Source organism: Sebastes umbrosus, chromosome 13 (assembly GCF_015220745.1).
Source record: "Sebastes umbrosus isolate fSebUmb1 chromosome 13, fSebUmb1.pri, whole genome shotgun sequence".
Taxonomy (NCBI): Eukaryota; Metazoa; Chordata; class Actinopteri; order Perciformes; family Sebastidae; genus Sebastes; species Sebastes umbrosus.
The window spans coordinates 10,314,275-10,338,503 of record NC_051281.1 but is presented as its reverse complement, the minus strand read 5'-3'; the positions used below and the strand labels follow the sequence as shown (position 1 = coordinate 10,338,503).

The 24,229-nt window shown below is 38.6% G+C and overlaps 2 protein-coding genes across 12 annotated transcripts in view; both read left to right on the top strand.

Moving 5' to 3' along the window:
- Nucleotides 1-16,879, top strand: part of LOC119500477 (LIM and senescent cell antigen-like-containing domain protein 1) — a 35,729-nt gene extending 18,850 nt beyond the window's left edge. For 4 of the 8 annotated variants that reach the window (XM_037790207.1, XM_037790209.1, XM_037790206.1 and 1 more), the window contains exons 2-11: nucleotides 5,069-5,228; nucleotides 8,782-8,848; nucleotides 9,010-9,130; nucleotides 9,596-9,745; nucleotides 10,698-10,848; nucleotides 12,060-12,152; nucleotides 13,243-13,291; nucleotides 13,547-13,622; nucleotides 14,069-14,254; nucleotides 16,121-16,259. In XM_037790207.1, coding sequence (XP_037646135.1) covers nucleotides 5,069-5,228; nucleotides 8,782-8,848; nucleotides 9,010-9,130; nucleotides 9,596-9,745; nucleotides 10,698-10,848; nucleotides 12,060-12,152; nucleotides 13,243-13,291; nucleotides 13,547-13,622; nucleotides 14,069-14,210 — 1,009 coding nt within the window. In that variant the 3' untranslated portion in view covers nucleotides 14,211-14,254; nucleotides 16,121-16,259. Of the gene's footprint in view, nucleotides 1-1,584; nucleotides 1,608-5,068; nucleotides 5,229-8,781; nucleotides 8,849-9,009; nucleotides 9,131-9,595; nucleotides 9,746-10,697; nucleotides 10,849-11,404; nucleotides 11,498-12,059; nucleotides 12,153-13,242; nucleotides 13,292-13,546; nucleotides 13,623-14,068; nucleotides 14,255-16,120 lie in introns of those variants that run through there. The other 4 variants (XM_037790208.1, XM_037790203.1, XM_037790205.1 and 1 more) reach the window with 4 other exon arrangements.
- Nucleotides 16,880-19,587: 2,708 nt separating this feature from the next.
- The window catches only part of ranbp2 (RAN binding protein 2), a 28,518-nt gene continuing 23,876 nt past the window's right edge, over nucleotides 19,588-24,229 (top strand). For 3 of the 4 annotated variants that reach the window (XM_037788881.1, XM_037788884.1, XM_037788882.1), the window contains exons 1-4: nucleotides 19,589-19,822; nucleotides 21,339-21,406; nucleotides 21,501-21,612; nucleotides 23,997-24,149. In XM_037788881.1, the coding sequence (XP_037644809.1) occupies nucleotides 19,751-19,822; nucleotides 21,339-21,406; nucleotides 21,501-21,612; nucleotides 23,997-24,149 (405 nt within the window). In that variant the 5' untranslated portion in view covers nucleotides 19,589-19,750. Of the gene's footprint in view, nucleotides 19,823-21,338; nucleotides 21,407-21,500; nucleotides 21,613-23,996; nucleotides 24,150-24,229 lie in introns of all 4 variants that reach the window. The other variant, XM_037788883.1, reaches the window with a different exon arrangement.

The window sequence follows — 24,229 nt, the reverse complement described above, 5'->3', positions numbered from 1 at the left end:
CCAAAGAACATTTATTGCCAAGAAGTGAAAGTCAATTGTTCGTTCCTTTGCAACATCAGCGCCCAGCAGCAAAGCTACGCTTCCGCCATTTTGGACTGAAAGCAACTACCGGACGCCAGTAACAGTAGTTGCGGCTGTTTAAAAAGAGTTGTACAAAAGTAAAGCAAAATTATTTCTATTCTATTGTCATATTCTATCGAAATGGCCTGTGTTGAACAATAAAATATTATAAATATAATATAATAGCATTTTCAGTCCAAAATGGCCGCAGCGGCTGTTGTCAAAAAAACAGAAAAACACTGGAGTTTCGTCTCTTTGCTTCTATACTCTTTGGTTCAGCCGTTGCCAAGTTGAGAGCCTCGCGGAGGCAACAGAAATACTCCCAATCTCACATTCAGCATCTTTAAGTGACTAATATATAAAAAAGACAGATATTGTTTTACTAAAATTTGGTCTTGGCAGGTGTTATATTGTATAACCTGGTCCATGTCTGTCAATAGGATTTGAGTGCACATTACTGTACACAAACTGATGATTAGGGCTTTAACTTCTGGGTTGAAGAAAGCACAAATACGCAGTAATAGTACGCAGTAAGAACTGTCGATAGGAAAGACGTTGACTGAGCTTTGAATATTCAGACAGCTGTCAGCAATATCTGGGTCTCAGTTTTCCATCATATTGTCATAACAGTTGAAAATAATAACGGATTATTTTGCTGCGTACAGTATATAGCCTTATAGTGTTTGCAGATGTGTACAGAGGAGAAAGTAGAGGAGATGCAAAAGAAAGGAAACTGAAGACACATGGAGACCAGCAGAGGGAGGGTGGAGGGAACAGAAGGTATTCATAACACAAAGTGATAGTCTGTTGCATCCTTTCCCGTAGCTGACAACCAGCCTCCATTTATAGTCACAGATCAGCATGGTGGGGTTAACAAGGTGGAGGGAAAGTCATATGGATTTTTCTTTTTTAAAGAAACCTGCTCTCAATCTACTTCTGTCTGTCTGGATACAATACATTTGCCATAAACTGATGTTGAATCTAAAAATTGTCATAACACAAACCCTGAAGTGAACACTCAAAAGTAGAGGTACAAGAGTACAGATTTCACAGATGTAACATTTTGGTCCACCATAATGGTGCAAAGTAGTTTTGTGATTAGTTTAAGATATAAATTGGTATCAGTACACAATTTTGTTTTAGGGCGCTTTCTCATGCCGTAGTCCATTTGGCTAGTCCGAATCAAAGTGAAATTGATACTTTTGGTTTGTTTTTTTATTTAGTCTGCTTCGGTTCACAAATTAAAGTGGAACAAATAAAGCAATTAATTTGCTGAGGGGCGTGTACGAAGGAGCAAATTTATCTTGAAGACAATGGAGTAGAAGCGCTGCTGGGTCTCGTAATCATATACAGGTGCTCTTTGGATCCTTCATGTGCATTGTGCTTATTCAGTCTTGTGAAGGGCTTATTGCATGGGTTGAATATGGTCTCAAAAAAGCACAAAATGCAAGTCTCCCTCAAAAATAATCCAAGGCACACTGTAGTGTTTGAACAAAATTAAAATGCCTTTACTTTACATGGCAATAATTGTTTAAAATGACCAACGCGTTGCGACCAACACAGGTCTTCATCAGGGTCACTGTGACCCTGACCCTCCTGGTGAGTCCTGTCCCATTCATGTTCGTCGGTTACATGTGTTGTGGTGGAGATATGAAGACAGATAAGAGAAACAAATACTATGGAACCGAACTTGTGGATGTGATAGACTTCTTTTATACACACATATCTGAGGGTACAAGCATCATTAAATCATGGGTCGGTATTCCCTAACATTAGGTCATGGCACCGCAAATCTCAACAAATGCCCGCACAGGCAGCCTGCATTTTGGTTCGCTAGGAAATGGTCCGAGACCACCTCTCACAAGCAGTCTCGGACCAATTGTTCTGGTCCACAACACAGTACGCGTTCACAACCGCCCAAATGAACCCCACCAAAGGTTGAACCGCACCAGAGTTCAATTAAAACAGACTTAATGTTGGCTTGTGAAAGCGCCCTTCGTCAGCTTACAAATTAAAGTACCATTACTAACGTCAGTAAAGTTAGCACACTGTTTGGGGAGCCTGCATGGTGCAGGGGGACAAAATACTTTGCCACCTCTGTTGGATCCAGGGTCAGTGCTCGGCAGTATTTTGGCTTGACGACATGGAACACAGTTGGCAGTTGGTGGGAAGCTGGTGAGGGATCACATCTGTCTTGCAACGCTAATGACTCCCTCAGCATAACTGGTCTGTCTACACCATTTTCTCCTGTATAAATCTGCTCAAAGTTACACCCATAAGGATTCTGAGAATTGGCCATTGCATTGAGTTTAATGAAGAAAACCTATGTTATTACAACTGCTCATAGGCTTGTCTCTCACTCACACAGGGTGCTTCAGGCAGATAGGAGGGTGGGAAATGCCTAAGGGATGTGTCACTTCCTCTCAAAAATCCTTTGGATTGGGCAGGGCTGTCTGTGTGTGTGATACCAGGCCAGGCAGGGTATATAGAACAATATGTATTTGATAAGTTTGTGAGGAGTGGACCCAGATGGAAGCTGTAGCAGTTTAAAGTAAAGCCCAAAAAAAATAAGAAGTGATGACGAGCAGTGTGTCAGGGAGTTTTTGGAATTCTTGTTAATTCCCAAATTGATCTGACTAAGTTAATACGAACAGATGGCATCACTCCATAAAAATCCTGTGTGTGTGTGTGTTTCGTGTGTGTGTTTCGTGTGTGTGTGTGTTGCCTGGATACACTTTGGTATTCTGACCTTTCAAACAAAGCGGAGAGGCCAGGATGGTCCCACCATTTTCTCTTCCTTTTTCTCTTTTAACACCTCTGTCTGCAACATGTCCCCATTTACTTCCAGTCAGATTCAGGTGTTATTGTGTGCATCAGCATTAGTGCTTTTTCTGTTGATTATTTAGTATGTTGCAGTCTTGTACATTGGCTGCTTATGCTTGGTTCTGAACAGTTTGCTGGAATTGTTTTCATACTTATTATGATAGGATCACTGTGGATTTAGTCCAAGGTTCAGCCTAAGCATAAATCTGTAATAGAAGTAGGGTTGGGCGGTATGACAATACATATGAGATGATAGAGAATTATTCAATTGTAATTCAATTCAATGGTAAGCCAGCTGTGAGCAGTGTTTAAGTGATAGCGTGACTTCCCATCTCTCAAATTACAACTATAAAAACTAGGTGTTGTAAATGCAAACTGACGTACCATTCAGCAGCCGCATGGCACAGTTTTCAACATAGATTTATTCAGTTTGTATGATCGTATAGGTTTCCAGATCAGAAGATAACCATGTTTTCCAGTTTAAAAATCAGAAGCAAACACGAGCAGTGAGTGGTGTGTTAATCAGGAGCATGAAAAATGTCAATAATTATTACATGTCAAGTTTTTTCTATTACTAACCTCTAACATAAGTGAATTAGGTCTGCAACTAATGATTATTTTCATTGTCGATTAATCAGTTGATTATTGTCTCAATTAATCGATTAGTTGTTTGGTCCAGAAAATGTCATAAAATGGTGAAAAATGTTGATCAGTGTTTCCCAAAGCCCAAGATGTTATCCTCAAATGTCTTGTTTTGTCCACAACTCTGAGATATTCAGTTTACTGTCATAGAAGTAAAGAAACCAGAACATTTAAGAAGCTGAAATCAGAGAATTTGGGCCTTTTTTTTAAATTACTCAAACTGATTAATCCAATTTCAAAATAGTTGGTTCTTAATCTAATAGTTGACACCTACTGAATAATCGTTGCAGCTCTAAAATGAATTTAAAAGTTGTTGTTTTTTTTCTACATCTGTGTGACTTACTAACAAATGTGATGGTGAGCAGAAAAAAGGGGCATAAATCAAAACCTTTTTATGAAGCGCTGTGGCAGGTTTTGAGGTGTGACCACATTTGTGCTGCCGGTTCTGGCACCAATCGACTCCAATGTAAAAGATACTCAGCTCGGGGCCCCTGCCCAGTTGATATATTACATGTCATGTTTTGCAAAGAGGCAGTAATAAAACAATTGATTGTTTTATGAAAGGGCAGGATTGGCTTCATATGTCACGCGAGGTTTGTTCTTAAAACAGTCATCGGACCAGGTCAGATCTATGATATCTGTGCATGGCATGCATGGCATGCAGTGCAGATATATAAACTATAATTCCAGCTTGACTCTCAAAAAACAACATGTAGGTTTTCCCACCTCGATGATCCCCACACCCTTATAAGCAGAGCAAAAATAAATCTAGAACCAAGATATTGTGTCAGTGCATTTGAATGGCCTGATAACGATAACATCTTACATCACATTTTCCCTTCTCTTCTCTCCTTGTGTCGAGTACATCTTCCAGATGTTCATGACAGGAGAAATGTGATAGATATTAAATTATTAGTGATGTTAGGTGTGTCCTGACATGACCCTAGTGTGCTAATGCCTTGGATTTCATCAATAATCCTAAAGAAACATGACTTACAGAAACAAATGACCAATGCACGAAGAACTTAAAAACAGATACACTGTGTTTTTAATTAAGTTGAATATATCAAGATGTATAACATACACAAGATAAACAAGCACAGGATATTAAAGAACCACAATATAGCAGAATACCTTCTTATTAACAAACATTAAAATCATAAAATAATCAGACTGATATAATGATTTATGTTTCTGTTTGAGACATTTCAGGTTGAACTGAGGTTTTCCAAGTTGAAAAAAGGCTTAAGGTTAAGAACCGTTAACCAAACTAGCAGAAAATAATATTAGTGTTAGATATACTGTAATACAAATACAGTGAATATTAATATATCAGCAGTCAAATATAATTCTTCTGGCAAACTTGCTTACAGCAAATGTCATTATGTGCTCTGTTGTATTCATTGCAGTAGGATTAATTTAGCTCTGTAGATATTGCATTCCCTGCTTCTACTTATTATATAAACTTGTTTTAATGCCTGTGAGTGTTTTGACTATGGAAGTGTGCTCTTATCCTAATTATGATTTTTTCTTTTCCTCTCAGCAACATGGCCAATGCTCTGGCCAATGCCATGTGTGAGCGCTGCAAGAGTGGTTTTGCCCCGGCTGAGAAGATAGTGAACAGCAATGGGGAACTGTACCACGAGCAGTGCTTTGTGTGCGCCCAGTGCTTCCAACAGTTCCCAGAGGGGCTCTTCTATGAGGTAACACTTTGTCCTTACCAGTGTCTCTTCAGTGTGACATTCATCATCTATTAAAAGATGCAGGATGCAGTAACTGACAGGTTTAAATACACCTAGAGGGCAATGGATTACAATAAACATGGGCGTTGCAAATTTGTTAGACTTATTTAGCCAATGTGGATCAATAAAAAGTTGATTGAGATTGATCTATAGACTGTATGTATAGATGGATGACGCATCTCCACTTCGTCCCACTGTACAAAAGTGAAGCCAAAATATCCCGGATACGTGAGCTGCTATTTTGAGAATTTGACATCATTTGGAGCTAGAGTCTGCTGAGTAGTGATTGGGGGGCTGGAGCCGCAGTATCGAGGTAAAACATAACTAATTAAAACCAAACTTATCAGAAAAATGAACACTTGAACATACATCAGCGTGATAAGAACTACCTAAAATGACAGAAACCGTCTTTGGGAAAAATGTATTTGACGTGTACTTTGACTTTTTACTTTGTTCCGTGTCCCATCCGCTAACATGGAGGGGGCAGGCTTTAAGACCTATACTGCAGCCAGCCACCAGGGGGCGATCAAGATGTTTCGGCTTCACTTTTGGGGAGCTGTCATGTCGTCCATCTTTATATACAGTCTATGGCCTGAACACAGATGTTGCTCTGAATGTAACCATGCTTACACTTGCCATTTTAGCTTAAAATACATTTCAAGAGTCCGTGATGAGTCAATGAACTGGCTTTCTCTTTCCAGACAGTTAAATCACTGTTTAGTTTAGTAGGCTGTTGTTGGTGCACATTCCTTAGACAAAGAATCTAAACACATGGGCCTGTTGAGGTAAATAAAGACGGGTGAGCACAACCTTAATGCAGCAGTGAGTTATTAGAAGCTCATTCCAGTAAGCTGTTTGCTTACCAGCCTTGACACAAGGCCAGATGTTTCTCCGGCAGGCCCCAGAGACCCTGATACTCCTCTGTTCAGTCAGTGTATCAAAGAGAAGGTGTCTTTAATGCACCGATCAATATGAACACCAAAGCCTAAGGCATCGCATTAACCTCTGGTCCCCTGTAAATAATTCTGCCTTTTGCCATAAATAAACAACAGTCAGCTGAATATTCCCCCTCCCTCTGTGATGAACAGTAGTAGCCGGCTAATGTATGAGGGAAGGTTTAAAGTAGAATCACAGTTTTTGACTTTGTAGATTTAAAGTGGAAAGAAAATAAAATCCACATTAAGAATTATTTATAATTATTTTAACTATGTAGAAATTCTAAAAAGTATTGTTTTTTAATTCCTCAATACATGTATTGTATTAATCAAGACTTTTATACAGCACATTTGAAGCTATATATGGTGCACTGATGGCTGTTTGGAATACCACAGTGTTTATCCAGTACTGTATATAGCCATGAGTAGTATCACATGCAGACGTGTGACTTGGGACATGTGATGTAGATATTTAAGCCCACATCTGCATTTTATGCCGCACATTCACACAAACAGATCAACCAAAAATACACACAAAATAATGCAAATTAATGCCATACAGGTCATCCACCTTTCAAGTTTTTACTCTTCTGATAGATTTGAGCTTGCTACTACAAAATACTGTCTATGCAGAGTAGTCAAGAAGCAGCTCTCTAGAAACCATTCAAACATTTACCTTTTTTTTTTTTTTAAAATTCACCTAAACACAGCCTGGAGGGCTCATTAAAAATCGTTCCTGATCTTTACTCTTCTGCTATCTGCCTTCACTTCATTTCTCCTCCTCTTCTAGTACACCAGCTGTGGAATATTTTACAGCTGCCGTCATTAGACTGTCAGGTCCAGCCTGTTCCCCGACTGTTTTCTGTACTAATGTGATTCATCAAATAAGGTTAGGGTTAACAGCTTTAACCTCCACAAAATAATAGAACTCCAACATAGACTCCTCACTGTGTCACAGATGGCAGTTCTGCATTGAGATTTAATTTTTAGGGCTGTCAATCAATTAAGATATTTAATCGTGATTAATCACATGATTGTACATAATTAATCGTCCATAGCAAATTAATCGCACATTTCTTATCTGTTCAAAATGTACCTTAAAGGGAGATTTATCAAGTATTTAATACTCTTATCAACATAGCAGTGGGCAAATATGCTTGCTTTATGCAAATGTATGTATATATTAATTATTGAAAATCAATTAATAACGCAAAACAATGACAAATATTGTCCCCTTTGAAAATGGCCATGAGAGTAATTTAGAGCAAGTTTGGAGCATTATTTAGCCTCCCTCTCGACAAGCTAGTTTGACATGGTACCGATGGATTCCTTAGTTTTTTTAGTTTCATATGATGCCAGTATCTTCACTCTAGCAAATTTGCGTTCCTGCCCTACTTTTGATAGATTTGAGCTTGCTATTCAAAACTGCTCTGTAAGCAGCTCAGATCCAGCCTGTTCCTCGGCCGCTTTCTGTACAAATTTGATTAATCAAATATAACAGCTTTAGCCTCCACTTTAACTCACAAAATAATAGAAGACTTCTCACTGTGCGACAGATGGCATTTCTGCATTGAGATTTAGTTTTTCATGAGAAAACGTCATGCATTGATTCATATTTTAGCTGGGTAACAAAGACATATTGATGCTGTCATTTCTGATCAACATAACAGTGTTCTATTGGTAAGAATGCTACAGTAAAATACATCGCACAAAAGGCTTATCTCCGTTCTCTATGGCATGATATTAGACTTGAAGCGTGCCCCCATGGACAAGCTCAGAGCAGCATGGGAGGAGGACTTAGGCCTCTCTCTATCACCGGATACGTGGAATTCCATACTGAAGCAGGTTAATTCATCCTCTCTATGTGCTCGTCACTGCTTACTTCAGTTTAAAGTGGTGCATAGGGCTCATATCTCAAAAGCCAAACTGTCTCGCATGTATCCTGAGATTAGTCCCAACTGTGACAAGTGCAAAAGCACTGAAGCCTCCCTTATTCATATGTACTGGTCACGCCCTAGTCTTACAAACTATTGGACGGAGATCTTTCAAACTTTATCTCAGGTGTTAAACGTCAAATTAGAACCAAACCCTCTAGTTGCTCTGTTCGGGGTCACCGGAAGTGAGACGCAATTAACTGCAGAAAAACGACGCACCTTATCCTTTGTTTCCCTTCTGGCTCGGCGAGCAATCCTGCTCAGGTGGAAGGGCGCTGCCCTTCCCACTCACACACAATGGTTGGCGGACATCATGTCTTGCTTAAAGCTTGAAAAAATCAGATACTCGCTTCAGTATTCACATGGGAAATTCCTGAAGCTGCTAATAATGTATACTCGTACCTGTCATTCTCTTTTGGTTACCGAATAGCGCTGTACTTTTGCTATATACTGCAAAAACAACCCAATAAAATGATCTTGATTTAAAAAAGAATGCTACAGTAGAATGTATTTGTGTATATAGGGGTTTGGAAAGATGTTTTCTTTTAGGATTATACTTTTTATTAATGTTGTTGCTATTAAATTGTGTTAATGTACAGTTGTGTGCTTTAATTAACTGTGAACAAATTGTTTATCTGTTGACAGTTTGAAGGCAGGAAATACTGTGAACATGACTTCCAGATGCTGTTCGCTCCCTGCTGCCACCAGTGTGGTGAGTACAGGAACTGCAGTAACAGAGGATCAACACCATCCATCCACTTTCTTTACCTGACCCCTACCTGTTCAGGGTCAAATGGAGATGATGCTATGAGTTTATACCCTTTAAACAATATCCATGAACAAGTTCTCCATAATCTTCTGTTCTTCTCTAAGGTGAGTTCATCATTGGCCGCGTGATCAAGGCTATGAACAACAGTTGGCATCCAGACTGTTTCTGCTGTGATATCTGCCAGACTGTGCTCGCTGATGTTGGATTTGTTAAGAATGCTGGAAGGTCAGTTCCTCTACAATCAGTTGTCATTATTCCACTGGTGATAGTTGTTTAATCATATCAATTTATATCTACTGCAAGGCAGGATGATGTTTTCTATGATGCTGTATTATCTGGTGCTGATGTTTCTACAACTTCTATACACCTATTGTAACGTGGTTGGTGTAGTTGGAGAGAGCTAGCAGCGTAGGTCTAGTTAGCTCTGGTGTTTTTGGAAATGTTTGGATCACACAAGTTGGAAACAATCCTACGCAGCCTCCACTGGAATCTAATTCTACAAATAGTATAATACTAATAATTATAGTGAAACCTAATCTTTATCTGCAACTCTGCAGAAATACCGGGTTTAAACAGAATGAATCTAAGAAGATCAGTAAAGTGTCTAATCGTGTAAACTATCTCTCCATCAGTCTTTTTTTTTTGTAATTTTCTCCTCTCACCTGATCCTCTCTCTCTCTCTCCCATCAGGCACCTGTGTCGTCCATGTCACAACCGAGAGAAAGCTCGGGGACTCGGCAAGTACATCTGTCAGAAGTGTCACGCCATCATTGAGGAGCAGCCTCTCCTGTTCAAGAACGACCCGTACCACCCTGATCACTTCAACTGTAACAACTGCGGGTAAACACACACACACACACTCACACACACACAAACCCGTCCAGCTGTGTCGGTCTCACAAATCATTCAGAGCATGAAGGCAGTGGGAGGACTGGGTGCTTCAGTAGATGGAGGGTGCTTTGCGTCAGGTTGTAAATAGTCCTGAAAACACATCAGATTTACAGATAGAGGTCTTTTAATCCCACATCAATCCTGATGCTGCCAGGTTTATGCACACTGTATTGAATATATTGCGATGAGACATAGAAATTGTTGCAACTCTAATTCACTGACAAAATGTTTGTTGTCATCATGAAAACTTCATAGATCCAACAAAATAGATAATAATAAAAGTGCATGATTGAAGCAGACATGGAACAAATACTCATCACATGCAGCACTTTCAATCTGCTACAACATGATGGACCAAAGACTGCACTCTGCTGGACAAACTGTGTAATTGCAATTGTAGGTGTGTGTCATGCTGTGATCTGTCCACGTGTCTCATGAAATCTTATGTGGAAAAGTCTTTTATTGTATTATAACCAGACCCACCAGATTTGGTGTTATTACGTGTTTTCTTCTTTCCTACTTCGTTTGCATCGACAACCATCAGTGTTCATTTTGGCTGCTAGTTTAGATTTAGTCTTATTCCTAGTCTTGAATCACATTTTTATCCTTCATAGTTTTAGTCTAGTTTTAGTCAACGAGAAGGTGGAAGGTGATGAAAATAAAGAGAGATTTTAAACTACATTTTAGTCTCTTTTTATTTCGTCAACGATATTGTCTTAGTCATAGAAAGAAAGGTTGTTGACGAACATATATGTTATAGTTTTCTTTAACGAAATTAACATTGATAACCGGAGAATGCGTTTAAGAGTGTTACTATGGAATGTGTTTACATGCTTATTTACATTGTGTTACCTGTGTGAAAGCAGAGCTGATCTAGTGTTGTTTACCTCTTTCTCTGCAGTAAGGAGCTGACGGCCGATGCCAGGGAGCTGAAGGGGGAGCTCTACTGTCTGCCCTGCCACGACAAGATGGGGGTCCCCATCTGCGGGGCCTGTAGGAGACCCATTGAGGGCCGTGTGGTCAATGCCATGGGCAAGCAGTGGCATGTGGAGGTACGATGTTAAACTTTTGAAAACAACCTCAATTACCTGAAGCTTAGGAGACACTACTTAATTCATTCAATTTGTTTGGTATAGTCTGTTAGATTGGTTCCAGATGTATTTACATGTTATATGATAATGTCTATAAGTGATTATTACTCTGTTTTCTATATAAAGTATACAGAACTGAACAGAAGTCTCTGAGGTTCCCAATATTTACAATAATTCTTTTATGGTTTCCTGCTAAAATGCAATTTACTTATACATATTTGAGAAACTGAAAGTAGCTTTTCATTCATTCCTGTTCTCTCTTGTTGGTTTTCATTCATTTCATTCTGATGAGTTCATTTTAATATGTGCCAGATGTGTGATTCATACTTTTCCCAGATTTATCTCCACAGTTATGTTCAGTGCGCTCCATCTCCGAGCTGTAAACATCATTCCTCTATTATACTGTCTGTCTCTTTGTTATATTCTCTCTGGCGTCACTACACCACTTTTCATCATATTTTCTTCTGTCTATTCACATTTTATGGCCATTTCCCTGTCTTCCCTCCTCCACATGTAGCATCATGTATGCGCTGTGTGTGAGCGCCCGTTTCAGGGCCACCCGTTTTTTGAGCGCGGTGGTCGTGCCTATTGTGAGAGACACTTTGACATGGTGAGGGGATTCAGGATTGATTGAGGAATGGCCTGATGTTGGTTGCTGCCCCGTGTCTCACTTCTCCAAGCCTGGCTAGAATCGCCCAGCCTCCATACGAGGGTTACACTAATATACAAATTCAACAACTGCTGTCTGTCTGTCCGTCGAATACTTTGGTCCAGAGCCAGATTAACATGGCTTTTAAACATCCATATTGGTGTAGCCCCACTCTGTCATACTCATCCAAGGTGTCCTCATTCAGTTGTTTGTGAGGACATTATCAGAAATAGTTTAATTTCTGTCATACCCTACCAATAATTCCCCACATGTCTGTTTGGAGGATTAGCACGCCCTCTAGAGCTCACTATTCTGTCCTCCTTCTCTACTGTCTGTATCCTGCTTGGACGCAGTAACAGGACGTCTGGACTGAATTGATCTGGTTGTGGTCTGACCTGATAATGATGTCTAATTAAACCAGACCGTGCTGCTGCCCGTAACACGGTCTGAATGTGATAATGTACTGACTGACGGCTGTTCTAACCATGTGTGCTTGGCCGATGGCCGTGGGTTTTGTTTGCAGCATTTTGTGTGTGCTAAGTGTGAGAAACCCTTCCTGGGACACCGTCACTACGAACGCAAGGGCCTGGCCTACTGTGAAACTCACTATAACCAGGTAACACTCAACGCTATCGGGGATATCTATGTTGAACACAATATGCTGTGCTATGTTGTGCCTGTCATTAAATCTCCATTTCTTTATTTATATGTGAGTAAAATAAGCTCAGTATGAAGTGATGATGGAATGATTGATGGGGGGTGGGGTGGGTGGGAGACCACCCGGTCATGTGGGAAAGTCCGACAAATCTAAAATTTTAGTTGCAGCAATGCTTTCGCAACCCTACTAGTAATTTCTTCAGTCTATAATATTGCACATGAATGCACCAGTTTGATCAGTTTTACAGTATGGCTATGTATTGGCAAGAATCTGGTGATACAATTTAAAAAAAGAGAAAAGAAAAAAAAGTAATCTGGCGATACGATACGTATCATGATTCCAGGGGTTACAGGGTTGTTGCGATACATTGCAAATTTTAAAATCTAATTTTAGGGTGAGTTAATCTGCAAAATGTTAATTAAAAAATGTATACAGTCTTTTTGAGAACCTATACAGTATCACAAAACATAATATTGTGATATTCAATATTTTCAATATTTTCTTACACCCTTATTTTACAGTCATTTTTCACTTAATTGCAACAACTGGCAGACATTTGAGAAAAAAATGCGACATACACAAGTCGTACTGGTATATACTGTATGTGAGATATTCAATTTGTTCACAGTGTAGTTTTTCTTGTTTCTGAACACTTCTAGACACACACACATATATATATAAGTACAAGACTGCATTCACTATTATCAACAAAATAATCCCAGAAAGTCTTTGAGCTAGTTACACCACCACTTGCTTGACTTAAGAATATAAAGAAATCACTTTGAACAACTCTCAGTCTGAACTTTGCTATCTCCCATTTAGTCAATGTAACAACTCCACCTAGTGTTAGAGGGTTTTATTCCCAACACAATACAACACAAATGCCTCTGTAGCCTGTGTTTGTTTGCATGGGGTTTATTTTTTAACAGTATGTTAGATGAGCCATGATAAAGACTGTCAGCGCTGCATTGTGTTGCATAATTTCATAACTCATAAGACGTGTCACCGTGTTGCTCACTCTGTGTTTCTCTCCCTTCGTCACACTCAGCTGTTTGGAGATGTTTGCTACCACTGCAACCGTGTTATTGAAGGAGATGGTAAGAAAACTTGTTTTATGGGTTGAGTGCTGCTCTATTAACATCAGTGTTCGTTAGAGCACCTTTTACCTTGTACTTGTCTTTTATATTAAATTGGCTGTATTTTGATCTGTACATTGTGTGCATATTTCTTGTCTGGTAGATTTCCCTTGAAAATAAGATTGTCAATTTCAGACTAAATCCATGTAACTTTAGTGATATATTGGTAATGTGGAATGGTGCCTCATGTAACGGTGTTTCTTCTGTTTTTGTCAGTGGTGTCGGCCCTCAACAAGGCCTGGTGTGTCAACTGTTTCGCCTGCTCTACCTGCAACACCAAGCTCACCCTCAAGTAAGTCATACACAAGTCAAAGAGACACACACTGTAACATTGAGACCATCACTGTGGAGTGGGATCAATCTACACATGTTAACCTCGATTATGTCCTCATTTGGTATAAGTTATACATCATTTGAATTAGCCAAGCTCACTCTTTGTCTGTCATGTTTCTCTTTCACATCTACCCAGCATCTTGAACTATTAGCTGCTGTTAACTGTCTGTTTTTCAATCCTGTTCATTCCTGATTTATTTCACCTTTCTCTTATAATCCTGTGTGTCTCTGTGGACTTGTTTCTCCACCTCTCCTCCCTTTCATCATCCCTCTTCTTTGTGCTTCTCTTGCTCCACTTTTCCCTGCCCTTTCCAACTTTCTTCTCTCCTCCTCCTACCTTTTCTTTCCTTCTCTTCCCCCTTTTTCCCACCCCTCGCCATCTCTCCCTCCTCCCTGCTCCATCAGGGATAAGTTTGTGGAGGTGGATCTGAAGCCGGTGTGTAAGCACTGCTACGAACGACTGCCGGACGACATGAAACGCCGGCTGGCCAAGCGCGAACGCGACTCAAAAGACAAGAAGAAGAAATTAATACCCATGTGTCTGTGATCCGTTCTTTCTCCTTTTTCCTCACTTCCACTGTTCTTCCTTTGGTCAGTTTCCATCTTTCTTTACGTTTCTATTCTTTTGCTTTTTCATTCTCATCATATTTCAAACATGCACCATGCCACTTTTATTACTCATAGTTCATCTGGCTTTCAAGCCAAATGATGAAATCAGACATTTAGTAGGTGAACATGCCATGAACATGACATATTTGAGTGACTTAACACTGGAAATGTGTCGCTACATGACCACCTCTCAGCCAGAAACACTAGTCAGGATTAACGCTGGTAACCTCCGCGATGCAAACAGGCAAATCAGATCAGTCACATGGGGAAGGGAATGCGTTGTTTCCTGGGTCTCCCGGTCTGTCTGGGAATAAAGGGTAAAGCCTTAATTACTTCCGGCAGCTTTCTGGCCCCAGCTGTGAAAGCGCTGAGGTCCCACCGGGTGTAACACGTGCCCTGGTCCTGCCAGCGATTATCTGCTTTGGGAGCAAATGTCGTCCAGGACAGCTGGGGGGGGGGAAAGGTTTAGAGAGCTTGCCAGTGTTAGTGGAATTAAAGGCAGTTAATACAGAAAACAGCCAAAAAGCACTCGTAGAGCACTTTGTACCACTGCCAAGGCTTCACAATTCTCAAAATGTGTTATTTCAATCATAAAACATGTTTAGAGATATTGAATCTGCATGTAGATCTACATCAGTACATATAGACGTAGACAGTCCTGGGATTCATAGGTGTTTTCATTCAAGGAAGTGTAGTTCATGAAAAACTATTAAGAATGTCCAATATTTAGAACCACAGGTTGGTCGCTTTTTTAATTAGGGTCGCCAAATAAATTTGCAGAATTTCTTCCATAGTCTTTTATTTAACATTTATATCTGCAGTACACCTTTGAGCCACACGAGGGAGCCTGAATGTTTGTATTGTTCTGATTATTGTAGCCTACATTGAATCGAAAATGAAAGGCTATCGTACGTTCTGCTTGTTTTACTGATGAGAGGGAAAACAACACAGCCTGTTAACTCCACCTAAATGCATTTATTTGGTCTCATTTATATAATAGTAATAATAATAAAGTGAAATTTAACATGTATATGTTTTCAATAACACATTCATGAAACTAAATCGTGATTTGTCAAACGTATATCTCTTCGACATGGCTGGTTAACCTTTTCAAGATAATATGAAGTGGGTCACCAGAAAAAAACGTTTGGGTAACACTGATATAAAAACATCTCATCTAAAAAAGGCCATTTCTCAGGAACTACGTGTTATTTAGAAAGATTTTCCAACACCCCGTATACAAAGAAGGCATGGACAGAGTTCAGTATGACTAATTGTGTGTTCAAATGAAACTCGTAAGCTCGTGTTTACAACCTGGGAAGTCGTGTACACAATATGCTTGGCACTCAAGTGGTTAAGTCGTGAGAACAACGTTGCTAAGCAACGGAAATATTAATGTTACTGACGGTGTCTAGAAGCCACAGAGGCTAACAATTTAGAAAGCTAGAAAGTGGGTAACATAATGCAGGAAATGCAAAGGCAAAATGTCAGAGGCAAAAGAAGAGGCAGTTGGGAATATCAACATTTTATAAAATGATAAAAAAATAATAAATATCTGAAAGTGCCCATCCACAATATTCACTTTTGACTGCAGAGTTTTGTTGTGTTTGTTTTTTCTCATAATACATGCATGTCAACATTTCAGTTTATATGCTGTTGCATAAGTTTTGTGTAACGATATGAAATGTGTGATTGTCGGTGCTCTACAGTGTTTATACAAACCAGCAAGTTACTAAACCATGTTTCATGCTTGTAGACATATCATTGACACAGATATGTACATACTGGGAGTGACGACAACATCTAACATCCAAACTGTAACAGCGGCCATAACTCTCTCTTCCACAGGAACAAGTTTGTGGAGTTTGACATGAAGCCGGTGTGCAAGAAGTGCTACGAGAAGTTCCCTCTGGAGCTGAAGAAGAGGCTGAAGAAGCTGTCGGAAACCGTCGCCCGGAAGTAAACAACACACAGCTGAGCAGCTGAGGGAGAAACAGATGAGACCCCGAGTAGTCACATTTCCAGAATTGACAATCGTATAAGATAGCATTTGTGTGTTTTATATAATTGGTATGTTACATTTAGGTTCAGCTTTTTCAGTTACAGAGGATCATTTCATGAGCCTGAAACTGACACGACAGGCAGATTGTTGGTCGGTCAGTCAGTAGGTTTAAAACTAACCTGTTCAGTGCCTTTTCCTCAAACACTGCACTGTATACTTCTCACATGCTTGCCTTATTTTACTATATGCATTAAACTTAAACACAGATGATGATGGTCCTGTATTTCAAAACGATATATGAGCTGTAAGAGAAACATGAGAATGATAAAATGCGTGTTGACAGGCCGTTCATCTGCTCACCAACTTGTCTCATGATGCCAAGCCACATGTCCTCTGTTTGACTTACTGATACTCTCGTATAATAACAGAGTAAACCCAAAGAAAGATGAGCTAAATGCAGCTTGAATGTGTATATAGTATCTCTAATATTTCCTATTTTCCACCAACATGTATTATTTTTGTGGGTTATTAATGTGTATTTTCTTTAATATTATGCAAAACATTTGTTTGTGTTTAGCTTTATAAAGTTAGAATTTCTTTTTGCATCTACAGTGTACTGTCGCCTCCTTAATGCTACAGTGATGGACTCAACCGTCACTTGCAGTATTTAGGATTGCCTTCTTATGTGCTATGCATTTTAGGACTGCAACTAACGATTATTTTCATTGTCGATTAATCTGTCGATTATTTTCTCAATTAATCGATTTGTTGTTTGGTCTATAAAATGTCAGAAAATTGTGAAAAATGTCAATCAGTGTTTCCCAAAGACCAAAATGACATCCTCGAATGTCTTGTTTTGTCCTCAACTCAAAGATATTCAGTTTACTGTCATAGAGGAGTAAAGAAACCAGAAAATATTCACATTTAAGAAGCTGTAATCAGAAAATCTAGACTTTCCTTTCTTATAAAATGACTCAAACCGATTAATCGATTATCAAAATAGTTAATAGTTTTCAACTAATCTAATATAATCCAATACAACAGCCAATATAAATCCCAAGTTTATACTGTTCAGTTTTTGTTTTATCTACTCTCATTTACAGTGAATACATGATGGCGACTGGATATTAAAAACATCATTCAAAGTCCAATTCAACACAATACCGGCAGCTTTAAAATTACCATTGAGATGAAGCAACACCTCTGACACGCTGTCAACAACTACTGAACAGTAACAGTAATAAGCTTCACAGTAACAGGATTTATTGCACGGCAACTGGTAACTCTGTGCGTCTTGCAGCATGATGGCTTGCGGCATATGCAGAGACCGGATGTGGGAGTAATGTTAGATGTTGGAGACCATGTGTCTGCTGTTTGTAATCCAGAGAAAGTGATCCTCTTAGAGAGGTGTACCGACTTCCTCTGGGCTCAGACCCTCTTAGGAAAGAAAGCCAACTGTTGCAAATGGTAATGAATAGTTTCACTTGAGCAGTATTTTATCATATTATGCTTTTACATAGTAGTTAAATAGAAAAACACATTCCACTATTTTATGGAAATACAAAGTTACTGAGAATTTCACTACTTGTGCCACAACATTTCTCATATGTCATGTAGAAATAGAACTTCAGCTCTACTAAAAATAGTCCAGCGGATAGTTTTATTTGATATCTTACTACCTGGGCGACGGAGATGACTCTACACAGACAGACACTGCTCTTATACTGTATTTTATCCTCACAATGCTTGTCAAGAGACAGTATTTATTCATGTAAACACACCAAAGTGCATGTTCTAGACTTGAATGGAAAGCTATTTTTCATTATATGTAAGGTATATCTGTCAACTCATCTGAATAAACGTTGTATGTCAATGCCGCCAGTGTGCATGTAGTGAAGTTTTTGATTCTTTTGGTTAAATACACATAATTAATCACACTTATAGTGAGTATTTTTTGTTATATATATATGGTTTCTACATATTTTTAGCAGCTTTGGCTTGATTGTTCTACACTGAAAGTAACATATTTGGACTTACTTGAGCTATGATATCATTCCTTGGATAAATAACATGCTGAGTAGGTGTTGTGGTGTAACTTTACCCCCACTAATGGTGCATAAAGCACGTATATAAAGGTAATTACGGCTTTTATGACACTTAATACACACTCCCAGTACTTGTAATCTGTCCCTGATGAAGTCAATATGCTTGGTTTAATAAAATAGCTTTGTTTAAAACATTGCATCTTGCAAATATTAATCACACTTATAGTGTATACATACATAACATAATTGGACTTACTTGAGCTATGATATCATTCCTTGGATAAATAAAATTTTGAGTAGGTGTTGTGGGGCAACTTTACTCCCACTTAAGATGCATAAAGCACACACAACACGGATATAGAGGTAAATATACATGGTTTAATTAAATAGCTTTGTTTAAAACATTGCATCTATTACTGGATTTACATTTTTATAGTCCTAATTTTATTGTCAATAAATATCCATGTAATTCTTGCAAAATATAAAAAAAATAATGTTTAATTGGTGTTTAATTATTATTATTATATAGAATAATTATCATCGTCTCTGGTTAGCTGGCCTTACAGCTGCAAAACGACTAATAGCTTGCAGATGGAAAGCTCCACATTCTGTCAATATACAAAGATGGCTTCTTGACTTCTTAGATATAGCAGGTATGGAACACTGGGCTGCAAACATGCATTTGGCAAAAAGAGAAAATATATCACATTGGAAACAAGCAATCACTACAATTAAATCCTTCATATAATTGTACACCCTATCCCAAAGGTCTAGGGTGGGTGGGATGGGAGGGAACCAAAAGGGAGGTATTTGGAGGTGGGGGGAGGGGGGCGCAGAAGTTTTTATTTAAATGACTTTTTGTTGTTGTTTGTTGTTATTTTCCTTCTTCCTGTTTGTTTGTTTGTTTGTTTTTGTTATTTTTTTCATTTTCTTTTTTCTGTAGCTGCTTGCCAATTCTGTATTGATTAGTACATGGACATTTGTGATTATATATATATATATATATTTTTTACTCTATTGTTGACCTATCAATTTGTAACCCCACCCTATATCATTTTGCTTAAATACCAATAAAAAATTGATCACAAAAAAAAGAATAATTATCAGACTATTTGAATTATACAATAATGCACACCTTATACAAAGAGTATATATGTGGTGCTTAAGATGGTTCACTCCAGGACAACCCACCTTCTCCTTCAAAATATGTGCGTCATCGTGCGTCACACTGAAACCTCTCTTTTCATTGGTTCAAGGAGACCCATGTGACCCCCTCTGCCATTTGACGGTGTTGAGACTGCGCAGTATCACCATGGGGAGTTCACGTTAACGGACTGACAGTCGAACCCAGATTAATGTTTTATATTTTGTCAATTCCTCGGTATTCTATGCACTATAATCCGCATTTTTAGTTAGTTTTTGTGGGAGAACATGCGGCGGAGTAAGGCTGAAGTGGACCGCTACGTTTCGTCGGTGCAGAGTTCATCTCCTTCTCTCAAAGAGGTAAGTTGAGCTACCGTTAGCATACTAACTGCTAACTATCATCATGTCTGACCAGCGTGTGTTCTCTTAACACTCTTAATAATGTGTCAGTCAAACAGGCCGGTTACGAGGAAACAACCGGCGTCGAGTGAGCACTAGTTGTACTTAATGTTGTACTTTAATTAGTTAATTAAGATGAGGTTTAATCGGTTGGCTTTACTGTTTTAACGGTTGTTAACTGTCCGTTGGGCTAGCAGCGCGAGCGTCCAGCTAACTAACCGGCGAGATGTGACGCGTCCTCGTGACGTCACATTAGCAACCTCCATACACACATGCTGGCGCGCAAAAGCTAGCATGTTAGCTAATGCTAGTTAGCCACCACTCTCACAACTACTTTGACTACTTGTATAAGCTTAATACTACTTTTACACACTTGGAACAACATTAATTTAACCAGCATGTGACGTTAACACGTGTAACTGCTATACTAGTTTAGCTGCACACCAAAAAAAACCTGTTCAGAAAACTTTACAATATAGCTTAACTTGCTGACTAGATTATCTGTAAACAGAAAGTTGCTGGACTGGAGCATCGCTAACTTAAAGTTCAGCTCTAAAAGTTTAATTCTGAATCTTTTAAGATCATAACATATCATATATCATAGATATCAAGTTTAGGTTTATTTGACATTGTGGGACATCAAGGGTAATGAATCACACTTAAACTACACGAATGACAAAGTCAAGAAATCACAGTATTTCCTTTGTGGTTCTTGATGTTAAGATAGCAAAGTTGCAGAAGTTCAAGTAACTGATCGATATCATACTACTAACATAATAAATACCTATATTTTTCTGCACTTATCGCTACAATCTTATACTTAAAACACTTGCACCCTATCTGCACCTATCTGCAACCACCTCTCCTAACCACTGGTGAACTTAAAACTGTACCTCTGTATCTGCGCTTTGCTGCTTTGACACCTGAATTTCCCCCCGGGAATTAATAAAGGTTCATCTTATCTTATCTTATCTTATTGTCATCAATAAAATCACATCAAAGTCGAATAACTAAATGATAAAAATGACATTAAATGATGAGAAGCTCATGCTTCAAAGTTTCTTAGTTATATGCAATTATTAGTTGTTTGTTTGTTTTTAAATTGGGTACTTGATTATTATTGAATATGTGAATATAACTTATTACAGTTCCTAGCACCACATAATCTAAAGTATCAAGTACCTATGTAGATATTAAACCTCAGCAAGCACAAGTCAACAACACTAGCTCTAGTCTGCTGGGCAAGGAAGGGCAGCAGTAAATCACAAGTGGAAATAATCACATAACTGTTGGCTGATATATGTTGTTCACTTTTACCATATCAGGACATTTATATCCAGGATAAATACTTCCCAATAAGACTAATAATGTTATCTTTGTGTCTGCTAGCTAACCTAACGAGCAAGATAAATATGGTTAAAATTACTCAAATCACTGTTGGGTCACTGATATTCATTTCAATGTTTTCTTTCCACAGAAGCCAATCAAAGGGTTTTTATTCGCTAAATTGTACTTTGAAGCAAAGGAATATGAACTTGCAAAAAGGTAAGCCTCCCCGTTGTTGACTGAATGTGTTATTGCTTCTCAAGACGTCTTCATTATATTGTCAGTAATCTTGCATTTTTCATGCTCTTCCTAGACATGTATCAGAGTATCTCAAAGTCCAGGAGAGGGATCCGAAAGCACACAAATTCCTTGGACAGCTCTTCGAGAGAGAGGGAGACATCAGCAAGGCAGTAGGATGTTACAAGGTAGGAGGAACATGTCACCGGGGGAAAAAGTGCAAAGCCTTTCTTCCACAAACCCTGCATTTGACGTTATTAATTGCAGGGTTGGTGGTTCAAATTCTGGCTCCTCCTGTTCACATGTGTAAAGGGTCATTGAGCAAGTTAGATGGCCTGTTATTGTTTGTGTGCGTGGATGGATGAGAGGTGTTGCGGTTAAAAAGTGCTATGTGTCATGAACTGGCTCATGTACAGTCCATCTTAATACTGATCAGATCAGGATGGGGATGCCCAGTACTTAAGGCCAAGACTTAATTACGGTTTCCCTACACTTGAATTTACTACATTTATCATACAGTGTGCAACTGCAATCTGTAAGTAGTCATACACTTTGGATTTAGAACGAGACAAAGTGCCAACAATAAGCTTAAGAGTAATAAATAATTGCCAAAAATTGTCATGAAATGTTAAATTCATTCATAAAGTTACACTAATTCAGATGGGTTTAATTAAACATGGGAATGAGTGCATCTGGTGAGCCACATAGTTAATGAGGCTTCTCGTTAACTACTAGATGGGATTTTGTCAAATGAAAAAATTACACCAGGTGGTTCATAATAGTCAGCTCATACCCCATCCTTTAAGTGCACTCTATATTTAGAATATTTTCTGATGGTGAACTGAGCTGAACTGAAAGTGAAACTTATCTGTAAACTTGTAAACCGGGTCTGGCTGCTTTGCAGACAGCATAGATAAGTTTCAGTTCAGCTCCCTGTCGGAAAGGGCTGTCTGACGGCAAGATAAAGCAGTGAAATTATACTAAATATAGAGTACACTTAAACATTTTTTTTTTTTTTTTTTTTTTTTAAGAAGAGCCTTTCTTTTAGGTGGATAAAAAATGTTTTTGTTGCCGGCCCTCGTCCACAGCAGTACATTGCTTTGCACACTTATCGGTAATCCTGTCTGTTTCTCAGAACTGGGGGTGTCTGCTGTAGGTAATACACTGGCTATGGATAAGTTCTGCATACAAGCCCACTTCTAAACATTCAAACTATCCCTTTAACTTCGAGGCAGCCAACCCTACAGTGTGGATAGAAATCTGTAACTGTCATTACACCTCATTTGTTGCAGATGCTGCAGCATCTGACTCTCATAACATCCTTATTCCTAATCTTTCAGTTTCTTTTTTCTTTTTTGAGTCTACAGACTCTCCTATTAGGACTGTGAGTCAGCATAAATGTGGCCCTATCTATCAGGGTAGCCAAAAAATATTTCAGTATTGCTATTACACCCCATAAAAAATGCACATAGCTGAAGAAATTCAATGTCAGCAATGTACTAATATGCAGAGATCCATGTGAAAATACATGGTGTCAATTATGTGAAATGTGAAAGTTGCAAACATAAATTTGGTTTGAGATGCATTAGTTAATCCAGCAATGTGAGCATTTAATGCCCCTTAATTCCCTCAAACCCACCAGCAGTGACAGTTTTTGATAGTCCCGTCCATACCTGCATTACCATATTATCATAATATGAATGCTATGCTGCATGCATACTTTCAGAAGTGATGCTTAATGTAATGATGTTGGTTCCAGTCGATTGGCTAACAAACTCTCAGTCTCAATTCAGTTTTATTCAGCCCAAAATCACAAATTTGCTTTGGGGGGATTTATAGTCTGCACAATGTAAGCAACCCTCTCGCCTTTGACTCTCAAGTCATCATGTTTACTTAATAACCTCATTCTGTGGTGTAATAAAAATAGCCATCCTACTGGTCTTTATTTGTTTTTGGAACATTATTGCCCTCTGGCTAGATCACATGTTTACAGCAGGATTTTCATAGTAAACTGAAACTAAATTGAAAATAAGCAGTGAAAAATCTTGTTAGTAAACTGAAACTAAATAAAAGCTATATCCTTCAATAAAAACTAAACTGAAACTGAACTATATTGCCTGGTTAAAAAAAATGAATAAATTAAAAATGAATGTAAATTCATGTCAGTTTTAGTTTTTTAGCTATAATATATCACAACTGGAAAAAAAGGAGATGGCGTGAATTTCTGTCAATTCTCGTGACATTGAATGACAAAAAACAGTGAGAACAGACTTGACCTTCCAGGTTTAAATAATCGCAATTAGGTATTATTTTGTTTATTATTGTGCAGCCGTAGCGTGAAGATTAAACATTGTGGCCATTCCACACAGTTCTCCTACATGTAATTTGTATTTTGAGACAACCTGTCCCTAATATAAACAAAGAAAAACTACTGTAAAACTAAATATATAAAAAATAAAACCAAACCTTTCTGAAAAATTGAAACTAAACTAAAACTAAAATGAAATCGAAAAGTCCAAACTAAAATAAAATAAAAACTAATTGAAAATTCAAAACTATTGTGTGTATGCAGCGGTCAGTGGACCTGAACCCAGCCCAGAGGGACCTGGTGCTGAAGGTGGCAGAGCTACTGGTCAGTAAGCAGGAATGTGACAGCAGAGCAGAGTTTTGGGTGGAGAAAGCTGACAAGCTGCTGCCCGGTAACCCTGCAGTCTTCAACCTGAAGGTGAGGCTTCTTTCATCTCCAACAAGATTCACTGCATCAGTAAACTGCTGAAGTCATCTTATGCCATTTCTGTAACTTAT